The 16,841-nt window shown below is 39.8% G+C and overlaps 1 protein-coding gene across 1 annotated transcript in view; it reads left to right on the top strand.

Annotated features, from left to right (window-relative positions):
- LOC113803183 (peroxiredoxin-4) overlaps nucleotides 1-10,422 on the top strand; it is a 12,383-nt gene extending 1,961 nt beyond the window's left edge. The window contains exons 2-6 of the mRNA XM_027353910.2: nucleotides 964-1,081; nucleotides 2,552-2,687; nucleotides 8,219-8,322; nucleotides 8,653-8,818; nucleotides 9,470-10,422. Coding sequence (XP_027209711.2) covers nucleotides 964-1,081; nucleotides 2,552-2,687; nucleotides 8,219-8,322; nucleotides 8,653-8,818; nucleotides 9,470-9,523 — 578 coding nt within the window. The 3' untranslated portion in view covers nucleotides 9,524-10,422. The remainder of the gene's footprint in view (nucleotides 1-963; nucleotides 1,082-2,551; nucleotides 2,688-8,218; nucleotides 8,323-8,652; nucleotides 8,819-9,469) is intronic.
- Nucleotides 10,423-16,841: the final 6,419 nt, after the last annotated feature.

The raw sequence follows: 16,841 nt of genomic DNA, 5'->3' as shown, positions 1-16,841 counted from the left end.
ACCAGAGTGACGGGTTCTATTACAGAAAATTTAATATTATTTTAAAAATGATAAATAGAATTACACAAATAACACAATGTTACTTCCTGTTATTGTTCTTGCAATGAGATATGGACTACCTAGAGAGATGATATGGAGTCTGTGCAAATCCATTACCACCTAGAAAAGCAAATCAAATGTGAAATATGGACATTGCAAAGTGGCATATAAAAAGTGATGCATAAAAAGGGAAAATAACCTTGCAAAGGGGAAGCGTAGTCTTTGTCACCTCACAGAAGTGGTGAGCAGCTTTTGTTTTTGGTCAGTAGTACATGGTTTTGTAGGTAAAATGAAATTATATGCAAAATGTGATTCATTATTTTCTTTCACACAACTTTAAGGTGGGAGTTAAATTTTGTTGTAACAGACAGGTTAACAAAAAATCATTTTCATTTTTTTTCCTTGGCAAGTTGAGGATCGGAAATTTAGACAGCATGTAATAATTTGCATAATGATCACAACAAGATCAGTGAAATGTGGCTCTATCACAAAGATAGGGGAAAAACAACACCCTCATAAATGAAAAGAATAACCTCAGAAAATAGAAAGTAGCTTGCAACAAATGCTGCGCAGCGAGTAGGGGTTACCCCAGGTTTGGTAAATATTTTGGGTCATATGGTGATGTTTGTGAATTCCTGGTAGGATCTAGATTAACAGGGATTCATTTTCATATTGTACTGAATAATTGAAACAAACTAAAAATGGCCAGGTTGGCTTAGTATCTGCATAAATCATTAATTTGACCATCTGTATATACATCAAATGAAGATCAGTTTTGGCATCTTTTATTTATAATATTACATCTCTCTCAGTGGTTGTAAGAATATTTATACCCAAAGACTTGATTTATGCACATCATACTTTTTTATTATTCTCTATATCTTCATCATCCTTCAAATCATAGGCATTTTCTTCATCTTTCAGTCAGCAAACCGGCCCCGGAGTGGGAAGGCACTGCGGTCATCGATGGAGAGTTCCGTGAGCTCAAGCTGACGGACTTCAGGGGGAAATACCTAGTCTTCTTCTTCTACCCCTTAGATTTGTATGTTTCAAAGATATTGTTCATAGAAAAACAGATTTAGGTTTAGATTAAAACTTCTTTATTAAATGTTTTTGTACATGAATGATTATTATTATTACTACTACTACTATTATTGTTGTTATTACTTATTAGTTGATTACTAGGCTAGTGATCATGATAAGTAATATCTTGTATATGTCTACATCCAGATGAGTTTTATTTGTTAGAGTTTAAAATGTAAGAAACATTTAATGTAATTATAGTTGTATTTCGTGTATTTTTTCATGTGAAGTCCTAATATATATTTATTATATGGGCAATACTGTTGTAAGTGATAAGAAATAACAGTAGGCTTATATCATAACTGCTCTAAGATTATCTAATCTTTTGTAACATATTGATTTCCAATTTCAGAAGATCGAGTCTGTAGGTCTATATATATCCCCCACTTTCTCTTTTCTTTGGGTATCCTCTCCGTCTTCCTCATATATGATATCTCTGTAATTTCCCCCTGGATAATCTTGAAATTTGAAGTGTGAAGATTATAAAAAAAAAGCTAGTGTCTATACAGAATACTCAAAACACGGCCCATAGGCATTTTATCACAGTTAGAAATCTGCACACGTGCTGCTGTTCTTCGTTGAAGTGCAGCTCTGTGCTGCTCTCATTTCATGAATGGTGTTATGAATAGTCATGGATTCTTATGGCAGCATTACACAAAGGGAATCCAAAGATTTATGAAGAAATTATTGATACAATGCATTAAACACTTTTAGATCTTTCTCATTTCCACATTGAAGATATTTACAAGAAAGTGAATGTATGTAAACATTTTGTAATTTCCGGTTTTTGATTTGATATCACTTCACATGAGTGAGAATGTAGATTACGGTTTGATATGAGAGTTGGAATTATATGTGCAACATTGGGAGTTATTTCAAGTTAAATGTAACTAAAACTTGAGCAGATTTTTTGTATATGCTAAAATGTTTATAGATTTGTTTTTCTTTTCTTTTTGGAAAATACGAAATGTTATATATTTATTCTTCATTTACCACATTGATAGTGTGAGCAGTTTTATATTTTTTCTTCACCCAGTACTTGCTCTAAGTTTTCTTATTATTTTTATTGATTATGATAGGAAGTTACCTTTGAGAGGGTGGTGGTGACATTGTAAATGTTGATATGTCCAAATGGCATTAAATGATTTTGACTGGAGTTTGTCACCCAGGCATTACTAAGGTGACCTGTATAATTTTTGTCAAGAAAGGAGACTGTTGGTTGAAGAATTATTGTACCCTTCTCAATTGACATGTTTACCTTATTTGCTTATCCTTTCAGCCTCTCCTCTCTCCTCTCTTTCTTTCTCTTTCTCTCTCTCTCTTTATCTCTCTTTATCTCTCACACACCCCTACTACCCATTTTCCCATTTTCTTTATTTGCTACTGTATATGGTATTAATTCCAGTCTTTCTTTGTCTTCCTTCTGCAGTACATTTGTCTGCCCAACGGAGATCCTGGCCTTTAATGACCGCGTTGAGGAGTTCCGCAAGATGAACGCGGAGGTCGTGGCCTGCTCCATAGACTCTCATTTTACCCATCTTGCCTGGACTAACACACCACGCAAGGTAGGGAGGATAATGCATTCAGTCTCGATATATGTGACCCATCTCTGCTTGGATTGGGCTAGCAGGACTGTATCATGATTGATTGTTGATAATGAATGATTTGTTATTGATGAGATTTACTGAATATGAGGGTTAATGTTTTCTCAATTACATCTTCATCACTTCGTACACATTGCGCATATATCATTTGATTACATTGATATTAGCATTTGTGTTGGGAAGCATTGAGATTGCTCATTTTCTTTCTAGAAATTTGGGTGTTCTGGAAATAGTTGATTGTTTCTTATTGTCAATGCCAAGCATGGTTCTCAAAGTAGAGTTCTGAAATTTTTTTTAACCTTTTCTTAGTCGGACCCTGTGCTTGCGTGATAGGTGACATTATAAAGAGCTAATATTTGTAAAGTAAAGACCTTGTTTCAGTAAGAATTTTGCTTTTGATATATATTTTGTAAATTATCCTTTAACCCATTGCCAACGGGTCATTTTCCGATACGCGAGACCCTTTCCCCGGTCAGTATTCGCAGCGGCCTGGGCCTTGCTGCCGGGGACCCGTGCCATTACCTTATGGCGCGCGACCGCTCAAGCGCAATACCAGCATTCCTTGCCTTTTCTTAGTATCACTAAGAATTTGTTTTATTTTTTTATTATTATTATTTTCTAAGGTATATATTTGCTATGTTTTCGTGTAAGTCAAGTATGTATGATAGTTTTTTCGTAGTATGGACTCCACAATTGATAATTATTCACCTTTACTCTGAATAAAGTAAGCAGTTTGATGTACGATGGTGTTTATACCCAATTTTTTTTTTGTTGAATTTCGTTATTCATTTTTCTAGGTTATATCAACTATCCTAGTTTTCACACGAGGTCTATATTATTACTTCATGAGCAAGATATAGTTTTTATTTTCTCTTCTCAGTGTAGTTTTATAAGTACGTGATCACATCATATATGTAATACACATATAATTTTATTTTTTTATTCCTGTTGTAAGTTATTTTGGGGAGTCGTATTTGTTCAATATCATTGGACCAAGCTCTGTAAAGAAGCTTTCTTTCTTTTTCTTTTCTTTTTCCATCTTTCTTTTCTTCATTCTTTTCAAAGTGTTTCAATATTTTATGTTATATCAAGATTATTTTCTTCAGTATTCATTTCATATTGGTGTGTAAAGAAGTAGTGTGGTATATGAAGATATAGAAAGTTTTTTTTACGTTTCGTATTTTATTTACAAAAGTAAATTATGCACAATATTTACAAGGTCGTGGCGTGAGGAGGATTACCTAGACGTAGATGCGTTCAGAGTGTGATATTCCTCAAAGCAGGAAGTCCGACAGAGAGGAACATCACACCCTGAACACATCATCTTGGTCATCCTCCTCACGCCACGAGTGTAGCACTGTCTGCACCTATGGTATCTGCCGTGAGGTGTTGATATCTGGCAGTGAATACCCAGAAGAGCTGGAGCAGGGGGCGGAGAGAGGAAGCGAGACCGTGACCTGACCTCTGTACCACGGCGACTCCCCAGCTGCATGAGATCTGCAAGCTTTTTCCTGAAGATCAGCTGAGTCAATTGCCCTCCAAGCACCTTGTGCAATGAGAAGGCGTTGACGACTGCCATATCAACAAGGTTGAACAAAACCTTTTTATACCACTTGAGGGACTTGCGAGTGCTCGGGTACGATACAGCCAGCCGATCACTGGTATCGACCCCCTTCATCCCACAGTTGTAGTCTGTGACTACTTAGGGTTTGATCCTCTCAAACCCCCTGCGGGACTGGGTGGCGACCATCTAGCTTTTGTGGATAGTCGACAGCAATGTCACTTCATGCCTGTCGCACCATTGCAGGCACAACATGCCTGTAGGCATGCTGCGATTGTCCACATCTTCACGGGCTTTTACCTGCAGATCAGTGGGCTTGAGCACGTTCGTGCTCCTGCTCTGCAGGCAATGAAAAAGGGTAGGGTATGTATACCAATTATCGGTATATAAGTCATACCCTTTTTCAAATAAGCCCGCGGCGCCCATCAAGTGGATGACAGCCCTCTGGGATGCGGGTATGTCGCTTCTGTCCTTGCCCGTGTAAATTTCAAAGGCACATATGTAGCCGTTGCTTGGGCCTTCACTGACCGCGAGCTTATAAACCTTCACCCTGAAGCGCGAGCGCTTGCTGGGGTTGAAGGTCACGGCTACAAAGCGCCCCCGAAGTTTCCAGAGCTTCTCGTCGACCATAATCCTCCTTGGAGGAGTATAGACCGACGAGAACTGACGCTGGAGAGTTTCGATAACTGGCCGCAACTTCCACAGGCGGTCATCGGGGGATGACTCCCCTCGTTGTCCGCCATATGGAGGTAGCGGCTCAGCTGTTCGAAACAATCCCGCGTCATAGTCACTGGGAACAAGGGACTGTGGTAGAAAAGATCGGTCGACCATTAACTCCTCAGCTCAGGCTTAGGATTCAACCTCATGGCCATCCTGAGGCAAATGAAAACCCTAAGCTCCAAGGCAGTGGTTTCTACCCAGTCCTCCATATGAGAAGACCTGGACGCTGGCTTTTGTCAGTGGTACCCGGAAAGATAGAAATACAAAAATTAGTCATTGTACACAATCTAATCATTATATATTCACATATATATATATATATATATATATATATATATATATATATATATATATATATATATATATATATATATATATATATATAGAAATATATATATATATATATATATATATATATCATCATCATCATGGGGGCTGACGCTGACGGGGGAGCATAGCCACATCCACCCTTCGCTTCCACCTACGAGGATCCCTCATGGCTAGACGCCAGGCAGGGACTTGGCCCAGCTCTAGTTCTTCACGGCAGGTTTGGTCGATCTGCCCAAGCCATGACTTCCTCGGTCGTCCCACAGGCCTCCTCCACCCAAGGTTGTCTCGAACAGAGACGACCTGATGGGCAGGATCATCCTGAGGAAAGCGAGCCAGGTGGCCGTATAGCCTGAGTTGGCGATCACGGATTGTGCAGATAACAGGGCTTGTGCCAGTCTCACGGTGCAACCGTTAGTTGGACACATGGTCCCGCCAACAGTCCGCCGTCTGCTGACTTCATGGTCTGACAGCCCAGAGTTATGAACTACACTACCAAGGTATGTAAAGCTCTCTGTGAGTTCAATGTCCTCGCCGCAAGCACGTACCGACTGAACAGGCTCTCCTAACAAGTCCCCAAATTCCTGGGCCTTGGTCTTGGTCCAGGAGACCTCTAGACCCAGGGGCTTCGCTTCATTGCTAAATGCATCGAGAGCCGCCACTAGGGTTTCCAAAGACTCAGATAGAATGGCAACGTCATCAGCAAAGTGAAGGTCTGTAACCTTGATATTGCCCAGCGTTGCCCCACAATGACTTTGAACAGTAGCTCTGCCCAGTATCCAGTCCATGCAAGTGTTGAAAAGAGTTGGTGCAAGGACACAGCCTTACCTCACTCCTGAACTAACAGGAAAGAAGCTTGACAGGCCCCCACCACACTTTACAGCACTTTCAGTACCAGTATACAGGCTTGCTATTAGTCCAATAATCCTTGTTGTTATTCCTCTCAGCCTCAGGATCTCCTAAAGCGACTCCCAATGCACTGTATCGAACGCCTTCTTGAGGTCGATGTAGGCTGCAAGCAGCCCACGTCCGAACTCACGACGGCGCTCTACAATGACTTGAAGCGCGAGGATACGGTCTATTGTGGACTTACCAGGAGTGAATCCGGATTGCTCCAGTCTCTGATACGTCTCAGAAGGATGTGGGCAAGAACCTTGCCTTGTATACTGAGCTGTGTGATGCTTCGGTGATACAGATAGTAATTTCCAAGGAACTTTCTGAGTATACAGTATATGACTTTACATTTGGTTAAACGGTAATCGGCAAAAGTTTTCAGTAAGTGTCAGGATTGTTTACACTGGAGGCAGGGGCTCAGGTCACGTTGGCACTGGCAATAAACTGTAGGGTGCTGTAACTGTAGAAGCACATGAAAGGGGGAGTGGTATGGAGTTGGTAAACTCCCCGACATAAAGATCATGCATGCTCTTGGTGAATGTGCTCGCCAGCTTGAGCAAGCAGGTTTTCATCCACTTGCCAACATGGTTTACACATTTCCTTCACTACAAAATCACAACAGTACGAGTGTGTAACAGTGTTGAAGGTGGCAGCATCGCCGTCAACCACCATGACTGTATTCAAACCCCAGGTCACAAGATCGGCCTTCTAGTATCCTCGCAATCTGGACCTCTATCCCTCCTGATGACCCGATATAATCCCCATAAGGGCAAACCTCCATGCCACGGGATATGTGAGGGCACAACCAGCATCTAGCAATAACCACCATATCAATAACGTAACCGGTGTACACCTCAACCAAGTATCCCGTGGCATAGAGGCTCTTGAACCCTTGTTCGGCATATGCTAGATCATATGAAACCTTGATGGGAAGTATATTGGCGACAAGTTTGTCCTGATAATATCGAAGGACCGTCTGATATACAATGGCCATTGATTGGGCCTCTTATCCTTTCAAAGAGTACCCGTGTATGATGGTAGTATGCAAACTTTGAAAAGGATGGAACATGGAGGGCACCACAATACCAAATATATCCATTGTTACCATTGTCATTCACCAGGGATATATACACCGAGAACAAATTGTGTGTATGATCCACTGGCCTTAGGGTGCATTGTGGCCATAATGGCACCACATATTTGACATGACCACTTGTCAAACTGTGCAAAGCCTGAGCCATGGCAAGTGATGGTAAGGCCACCACCCAGGATCTGTGGAACCATGTGCAAGCATTCCCTTAACAAGGGAATGGCGCAAAGCGATCTTACAGCCTGGTTGTGGGGCATGTGGTGACACTAGGGCCACAGGGGATGTGCCTCCAAAGGCGGGGGAGGCAAAGGCAGAGGCAGAGGCAGAGGTATGCTCCTTTTCACCCTCACCCTCACCCTCATCCTCATCAGAGGACAGATAGAACATAAAGTGATATCTCCCTCTCCCTCACAGAAGTCCCTCATCATCCTTATCAGAACACCGCAAAGGGGAGTGGTTCCTCCCTCCACACACTTAGCCATTTAAATTTTCCTTGCTGCATTTTGCGTCCTGCGTGCTCAGGGAAAGAGCATGTTTTAAGAAACACCTATAAATGTTTCCAGAAAAACAATGTTTGAAATTTTTCTGAAAATTCATCCCTTCATTTCATTTAGATTTTTATGAAAGAATGTAATCCTTTTATATATATATATATATATATATATATATATATATATATATATATATATATATATATATATATATATATATATATATATATATATATATATATATATATATAATAATGATGAAAATATAGTTGGGGAAGTACCATCATTAGCTTATGGCATCACTGAAGTCGTCATCTTTGTGTCATAATCGAAAAGCCAAAAACCCCTTCTCCCTTCTGTCTCTTTCTTCATCCCTGCTGCTGTGCCTCATGCAGATTGTTCCCTGCAGGATGGTGGTCTTGGCAAGCTGAAGATCCCACTGCTCTCCGACATCACTCATAAGATCTCACGGGACTATGGTGTGCACCTGGAGGACCAAGGCATCGCCCTCAGGTACGTGTCAAGTGGCTGTTCCGAAGCTGTTCCTTTTGCCACCTTGTTAGGTCTGTAATTCCTTTCTTTAGCTTGGATGACATATTTTTAAATTTTGAGAATTATTATTGTTCATTGTTATGATGTATTTTTATTAGGGCATAATGGTTTGCTGTATATATTTTATGTAATTCTTGCTATTTATAGAGATTTTGTTATATTAGTTATAAACGATAGGCCTCGTCACTAACAATATTCATCATTATTCTATACCTTTGTTATGGAAATATCTACACTTTGAATCATGATTTTATTATCCCATTCTTCTCATCCTCATCCATCTCTCCCCAGGGGCCTGTTCATCATTGACGACAAGGGAGTGCTGCGGCAGATCACCATGAATGACCTCCCTGTGGGTCGGTCTGTGGACGAGACCCTGCGGCTGGTGCAGGCCTTCCAGTTCACAGACCAGCACGGGGAAGTCTGCCCAGCTGGATGGAAGCCTGGGGATGACACGGTGGGTAGCTTGTCTGCTTTTTGGTTTAGATTTTTACTGGTCTTCTCTGTGTGTGTGTGTGTGTGTGTGTGTGTGTGTATGTGCGTGTGCGAGTGTGTGCGTGTGCGAGTGTGCGTGTGCGTGTGTGCGTGTGTGTGTGTGCGAGAGAGAGAGAGTGTGTGTGTGCGAGAGAGAGAGTGTGTGTGTGCGAGAGAGAGAGAGTGTGAGTGAGTGAGTGAGTGTCAGCTTGTCTGTTTCTCCCATTTATTAGAGGGGTATGTGAGTTTGCTGCTGAAAGTCTTTGGGTTTCTTTTTTCTTTAAGATGACCTACATTTTTGTTTGTTAAATACTGGTGGGGGTGTTTTAGATCAAATGTATATGCAGTTATTGATGTAGGTACAACTATTATAGGGATTATGAACAGCGGCAGTAGTAGTAGTATTTTTTGAAGTAGAGAAAGAAACAGTATTATAATACTTGCTTATCTTTATAACCAATTTACATAATCCTCATTAAAGTACTACAGCCCATACACAAACTCTTATTCTCGTCCTGTCTGTCTGTTTTACCTCTCCCATGTTTCTCCACCCATTTATTTCATTCCCTCCCATCTTGCCTTTTACATGTATATATCTAGCTTGCCATTACTGACTTCTGTTCCTCATCCCCAGATCATCCCCAACCCAGAAGAGAAACTCAAATATTTCAAGAAAGCCAACCAGTAGGGCCAGTCCAGCTGTTGCATGGGGTTGCCAAACATGCTTGTGGTGGAAGAGGGAGCCGAGAGAAGCCTAGAAGAAATAGTGTGAAGGGGAAGCAAAATAAAGAGAAATCATATGGAGAAGTGGAAAGCAGTGGGCTCCTCCAATGCCATGTGAAATCAAGTGGATTCGGGTATAGCGGTGACCATCACTTCTTTAAAAGTGTTTTGCAGATGCATTTTTTGAGGATGTACAAAACCCGGTGATGGGAATATGGGACTCAGTATGCCATGAGGAAGTTCGATGTGGAAGTGATTTGTTATTGTTTTTTGATTGGTTGTTTGTTTTTGATGAATTTGTTGATATATCTGGGTTGATGATGACTGGTGATGTTTTTGCATACATGTATTTGATTTTTGTTTTGATGTGTGAATAAAGCTTTATTTTTTCATAAATATTTAAATGTGTTCAAAAGCAAGACAGTAATGTTTATTACATTCCTAGTGCAATTAAACCTGTGAAAATCAGCAAAAATGCCAGACTTTGATTCCATATTGGTTTTGTTATACATTCCAATCCAAAAAAAAAAAAAAAGTATACGCATTTTGCCATTTCAGTTTCATTGTAATGTGTATTAACTTATTTTCCATTACCATAGTGCAGTGTAATCACCATTGTTCATAACCCTTTTGAATGTACACAAATAAAACTGAATTGATAAATAACTAATCTTTGTCCAGGAGTTGTGAAATTTACCCATAATCTCTGTTGCATCTAATAATTCACAATTCCGCACAGCACCCCACAACAGGTAGTTCACACATGTCTGTTGTAGATGTTAATCATCATTGGCCATGCACTGATAAGGCCAAGGAGCTTATGTGAAGTGATTTGTCAAAATTGATTAAAGCAGAGTAAACAGAGTGGATTTGTTATTATCATCCTCTTGATGTAAACAGTTGGACATATAATAGAGGAGAGGAAGGGGTTTTTATGATTTTATTTAGACTATTTTTATCTCATCTTTTTTTCTTCTTTCTCCTTTGTGTTTGTGTTTTTTTTATTCCCTAAATGAATGTTTCAGGTGTACGATCATACATCCATATATCAAACGAAGTATTTTAGGTATGTAATACTGTCTTGAGAGGTTAGGATTGTGATAAGAAAATTTATTGGCTTATTTATGGTTTAAGAGAGATTACCCTTGTCATTTTTATTCCATACACGTGGAATGAAGTTGGTTTTATTAGTTCTAGCAAAAAAATTTAGGTATATGGATATTTTGCATCTCCGCACAATTTTTTGATGTTCAGTTCGTGCTCAATATCAATATATTGACAATATTTTTTTGATGTTATTTTAAACAATTTTTTTTTTTTTTTATGCACATCACATCCATTTCATTCATTGTATAGTTGCCAACAGCTCCAACTCGTACACCATGAGTCTGAAGATGACAATTTACATCTGCCGATATTTGTGTAGTATGTAGTGAGTAGGGACGTAGGTGTCTATTAACGACTGCTTGGTGTTTTCTCAAATCTACAATGGGAAAGAAATCCGATTCAGGGAATGATGGCTTGAATTTACAACTATTCGTACAACCAAATATCAGAAGAAAGTTTGACTTTAATTTGCAAAATATGCCGGGAAAGAAATTATATATTTTAGACTTGGCAACTACACTTGAGATACCATACATTAAGATGGCATACCACTTAGTGTATAGAGTGAAATAAGTTTTTATTTTGAGGAAATAATTTATTTATGATTTGTAGATGATTTTAACATGTTAAAGAATAATAGCCTTTAGATTAGAAATTTCAAAAGGCACAAACCCATGGTTATTTGATGTAAAAAAAAAGTTTATGCCCAATCCTCTGGCCTCAGGATTTTTTTTTTTTTTTTCCATTAGAAAATTGGTTATTGGTGATTACAGTGTTGGACGTAATGGTTGACATGCTTAGAAAAGACGAACTCGCCTCCGAAAATCTCACTCGCCCAGTGTCACCATACGAAAATGTTTCCAAAACCATGTAAGGGCACGTTATGGGCCAATCACTTCTCTCCCCAGCCTTCCTTCCTTCTATATATGTTAAGCTGTGTAAAATGTGCAATCGCTCTTACATTGGTTTTGCTGGTTTTAAAAGTACTAACGGTGAAATTTTATTTCTCTGTTTAGGCCTTCATTGCTAAATTGTGAAACGTTCTGAACATAAAAAAGCAAAGAAATAATTACCTCAGTTTATCAGAATTTCTAGCGAATTTGTAATTCAGATTAAATGCAATCAGGGATAACGTAAAAACATTTATGAAATGAGAAGTTTGCATTGCAGAAGCTTGCAAAGATTTATGTTATCGTGCATAATTGCGTACGATAAGTCGCATATCATTCAATGTTGAGTTCAATGTAATAGTAAAAGTAATGTTGTATTAACTTTTAATAATTGTGACATTTATTGTTAGAGTGAACATTGATTTGTGTTTGTGATGCATACTTTATGTGAGCTCGCTCTCTCTTCACACCCTTACAATCACACTTACACTCACACACTCAATCACCCACGCAGAAGAAAAGACACTGGAACTTTTAATGAATAGAGTTTGTAGATGTTGTAGTTATAGGCATAAAGAGTGATGAGGCATCTCTTTTGACCACAATTTAGTCAGTCGTGACGAGTTACAACATTACACGCAATCATTGCACACTCACTCATTCACTCAGAACAAAAATACAAACTTTCATTAATAGGGTTTGTTGTGTTGTAGTTGCAGGTGTATCTCTTGTGATGCGACTTTACCGGTCATGATGAGTGACAATGCACAATTCTTATTTACATATTTTTTTTCCTATTCTATGAGACGACAATTGCTTCAAGTAAATCCTTGTGGATTGCCATTGTCGTTTCCCTTTTCTGTTCTCATGTCTATCTGAGATGATCGTAGCTCAAACAGGTCTTTGCAAACTGCTACGTGCATCTCATCTTATTTTTCTTCTTGAAATACAAAAGAAAAAAAAAAGAAATGATAAACTTTAAAAACTGCAAATTAATATAAAGACCCCAGCTAGTAGCACTTATCATCCCTCCCTCTCTGTTGATTTCTTTTTTTCTCTCACTATCTTACCCCTTACATGTATGACCTGGTTCGATGATGTATTAGATGGACCGTGGATATCCGACACGGCACCAAAGGAGACCCAACTGCACCCACGTCGCCAGGAATTCGTTAGTGCAGGTATTAAGGCGCCCCAGAATGAAGTAAAAAGGCCGTCGCTTGTCAGGACGCCCGTAGATCCAGCGAAGAACCAGGATCTCGTTCAAGCAGGTATCAGTCGGGATGCGTTCGAACTCCAGGAGTTCCTTCGGGGCAAGTATCATCCGCCCTTGGATGCTCGAGAGGACGCCCCTGCTACGACGACCGCAGGCCCAGACGCAGGTTACGAGGACGTCTGGGCGAGCACTAGGCCGAGAAGGACCTGGAAAAGATCTGCGTGGACGTGTGGACGAATACGCCGCCGAGTAACAACTGGACGAGGACTACGAGGAAGACTAGACGATCCGAAGTCGAGGAGGACCTAGGCGAGACCTTCGAGGACGTCGAGGAGGACCTAGGCGAGACCTTCGAGGACGTCGAGGAGGACCTAGGCGAGACCTTCGAGGACGTCGAGGAGGACCTAGGCGAGACCTTCGAGGACGTCGAGGAGGACCTAGGCGAGACCTTCGAGGACAGATGAATTCACCAAGGACCAAGCAATATATCCTTCTTATTTCTCCCTCATTATTCCTCTCTCCTTCCCTCCCCTCCTCCCCCCCTTTTCTTTTCCTTTTCTCTTCCATTTTTTTTTCTCTCCACCTTTTCTTCTCTTGCATTCCCATCACTCCTTATCCTCTTTTTCCTTTCCCTCCTTTCCTCGTTTCTTATTTACCATTTCTTCGTTCTCCACTTCATTTCCTCCTACCCTTCTCTCCCTCTCTTCCCTCCCACTCCATTCTGTTCCTCTCACTCCATTTGTGATTTTTTCCCTCCCCATCGAATATAAACTTTTTTATTTATTTTTATTATTTATTATTTTATTTTATTTATTTATTTATGATTTATTCATATAATTTATTATTTATTATTTATTATTATATTTATTATTATAAATTCTTTTATACATCGCAATGACTAAAACATCTTTTGTTGAACATTCACCCCTAAATGAGGTTCGTAAAGAAGCCTCTCGGTATTAGAATGCACAATTACGAGAAGAATTGGTCTTTAATGGCAAGATTTTCCAGTTTTCGCGTGGGAATTTTCTAGAGCAGCAGCCAAGAGAGGTTTGGTCAAACGAACTTGGTACCAGTTGTGGAGTACATGATCATGTAGGGAATACATGATCATGTAGAGAATACATGATAAGGCATATGAAGAACTGGGCAGAAAAATCGGCTGGATCAAACATTATTGGTACCACCTGAAATAAAGTTTATATACTTCAACACAACTGAGAGAGTTCAGAACAGACGATACCAGATAAATTACCTGCTGCACTATGCCCGCCAGACACGCCCATATGTGACCCACCCCCTCCGTTCTGGCAAAACTGATGCAGATTAAACATGAAAGGTACTGAATGAAACTACTTTTGAATGAAAGGTAACATTCCACCAAGTATAAAGTGACCTTTGCCAGACATACTGTGAGCTGCATTGGGCTTGCCAGACACCCAAAAAGGGCCTTTTTTTTTGGCTGGATCAAACATTGGTACCTCCTGAAATGAAGTTTATGTACTTCAACACATCTGAGAGAGTACAGAATGGACAATGCCAGACAAATTATCTGCTGCACGTCCAAAAGTTGACCCCATGCAGTGTTCTGGCAAACTTGATGTAGATGTAACATGAAAGGTACTGAGTGAGAGAGAGAGAGAGAGAGATAGATGATCAGATGAATAAATCAGCAGGTGAGGGTGAGAATGAGAGAAAGTATTTGTAAGAGGGAGAAAAACAAAGAAAGAATAAATTAATCGGATCAGGGCCATATGTCAATCAATCTTTGTCGAATTTACCCCCCCTCTCTCTCTCTCTCTCTCTCTCTCTCTCTCTCTCTCTCTCTCTCTCTCCCTCTCTCTCTCCCTCTCCCTCTCCCTCTCCCTCTCCCTCTCCCTCTCCCTCTCCCTCTCCCTCTCCCTCTCCATCTCCTTTTCCATCTCCTGCTTCTCCTCCTTCTCCTCCTTCTCCTCCTTCTCCTTCTCTTACTTCTCCTTTTCTTACTTCTCCTTCTCCTACTTCTCCTTCTCCTACTTCTCCTCCTCCTTCTCCCTCTCCTTCTCCCTCTCCCTCTCCCTCTCCCGCACACACACGTACTTGCTGATTTATTCATCTATTTATCGATACATCTGTCTGTCTCACTGTTTTTACTAAATCCATAGACATCTTATCTTTCAGCCTCTTATATATTTTTCTGTCCTTGACAAAAAAGAAAAGAAAAAAAAAAAAAAATCAAGGTGATTCTAATAATACGATATAATATCTTTTCTTTGTCATTCTTAAAATATCACCCCCCCCAAAAAAAAGAAAAAAAAAAGAAAAAATGATAAAATACGTCGAAAAATATGAACGTAAGCAGTTGCCTTATCTTCTTTATCATTTTTTTTCGTATCTCTTATCGCTCAGTATCGATACTGCCCGACTCTGGTTTCTCACTGTTATGCAAATGGACGAAAAATCTCATGATGATAATTGGTACGCAGATGATAAAAAAAAAAAAAAAAAAAAAAAAACGGGAAAAACGCAAGTGGTGATTTTTTTTTTTTTTTTTGATATGGTTGTTTTATTATCATTATCATGTTACCATTATTATTTCTTTTTATCGTGAATATCATTGTCATTATTATGATCATTGTTATTACATCCGACAAGGAGGTTATGCTTTTGGTAGCGTTGGTTAGTCTGTTGGTTCATTGGTTAACAGAATAACGCAAAAAAAATTATGAGCAGATTTTTTTAAAAGAACTTTTCACCAAAGGTGTGTCTTAGACCCCCTTATAGACCATTAAATTTTGGTGGTGATTCGGATTCAGGATTTTTTAATGTAATTCTTCAAGTGTGAATATTTTTATTGCGTCAGTGACCCTATTGCCTTGGCGGAGGTATGCGATCCCTGAGTGCTTCGAGTTATTGTTATTATTGCCAGCATTTTTATCATTGTTGTGTTATTATTACCAAGAGTGATATTTAAAGGTTTGATTGCATACAGTGGGTGATTTGATTGATTAATTTTTCGTTCTTCATCTTACTCTGTGTCTCTGCCATTCTCTATCCCTTTTTTTTTCTTCTCTCTCTCTCTCTGTCTCTGTCTCCTCTTTCTCAAATACTCAAAATGTCAAATGTCCACAATGGTTGCCCTGCTATCCGTCCTTGATATCCCCTATCTCTCTTATCTCCACTGACATTTCTCAGAAAAGGAGAAGAATGACGCAGATAAAACATCTTTTAAATGAATATGTCATGCGTCGAGAAACCTCATCCGCGTACCTGTACTGTAAGCGACCTTTGTCCACTTTTGGCGGGAAATTCCAGGACAAAAGAGCGCCAGGGTTTGAATATGCGGTATTTCCACACGCAAACAAAAACAAACAAACAAACAAACACACACGTAGATGGACAGACATAAGGGTAGATAGAATGATAGATACACTAGGCAGGGAGGGATGTGATAAATAGATAAATTAACGGATGGATACATAGGCAGATACGCACAGGTTGATACAAAAAATAGATAGATCGATATAGACACGCATGCACACACACAAACACATAAATATATACACATACGTGTGCGCGTGCGTATGTGTGTGAGTATATGCGTGCGCATGTGTGTATGTGTGCGTATGTTCGTGACCGTGTGTGTGTGTGTGTTATTACATAGATGTTTATCGCAGAAAAGGCTGATAGAGATTAAGTAGTCACATGTCGTCTTCGTTTCACCACTATATCTTTTTTAAAATTAGATAACCCCTCGTGTGATTGTACGGCTGGTCTAAGGTTGCGTGACTTGGATATATATGTATACATGTGTGTGTGTGTATGAGTGAGAGAGAGAGAGAGAGAGAGAGAGAGAGAGAGAGAGAGAGAGAGAGTGAGAAAGAGAGAGAGAAGGAGAGAGAGAGAGAGAGAGAGAGAGAGAGAGAGAGAGAGAGAGAGAGAGAGAGAGTGTGTGTGTGTGTGTGTGTGTGTGAGTGAGTGAGTGTGTGTAGTAACGGGTACACAAAGATGAAAATTAAAACGGAGGACATTTTGCCAAGCGTATATAGTGTCTAGAGATGCATCGTCTCCATGTTGACGAACGTAAAAGA

This window comes from Penaeus vannamei, chromosome 41 (assembly GCF_042767895.1).
Source record: "Penaeus vannamei isolate JL-2024 chromosome 41, ASM4276789v1, whole genome shotgun sequence".
Taxonomy (NCBI): Eukaryota; Metazoa; Arthropoda; class Malacostraca; order Decapoda; family Penaeidae; genus Penaeus; species Penaeus vannamei.
This window is presented reverse-complemented; position numbering and strand designations above follow the sequence as displayed.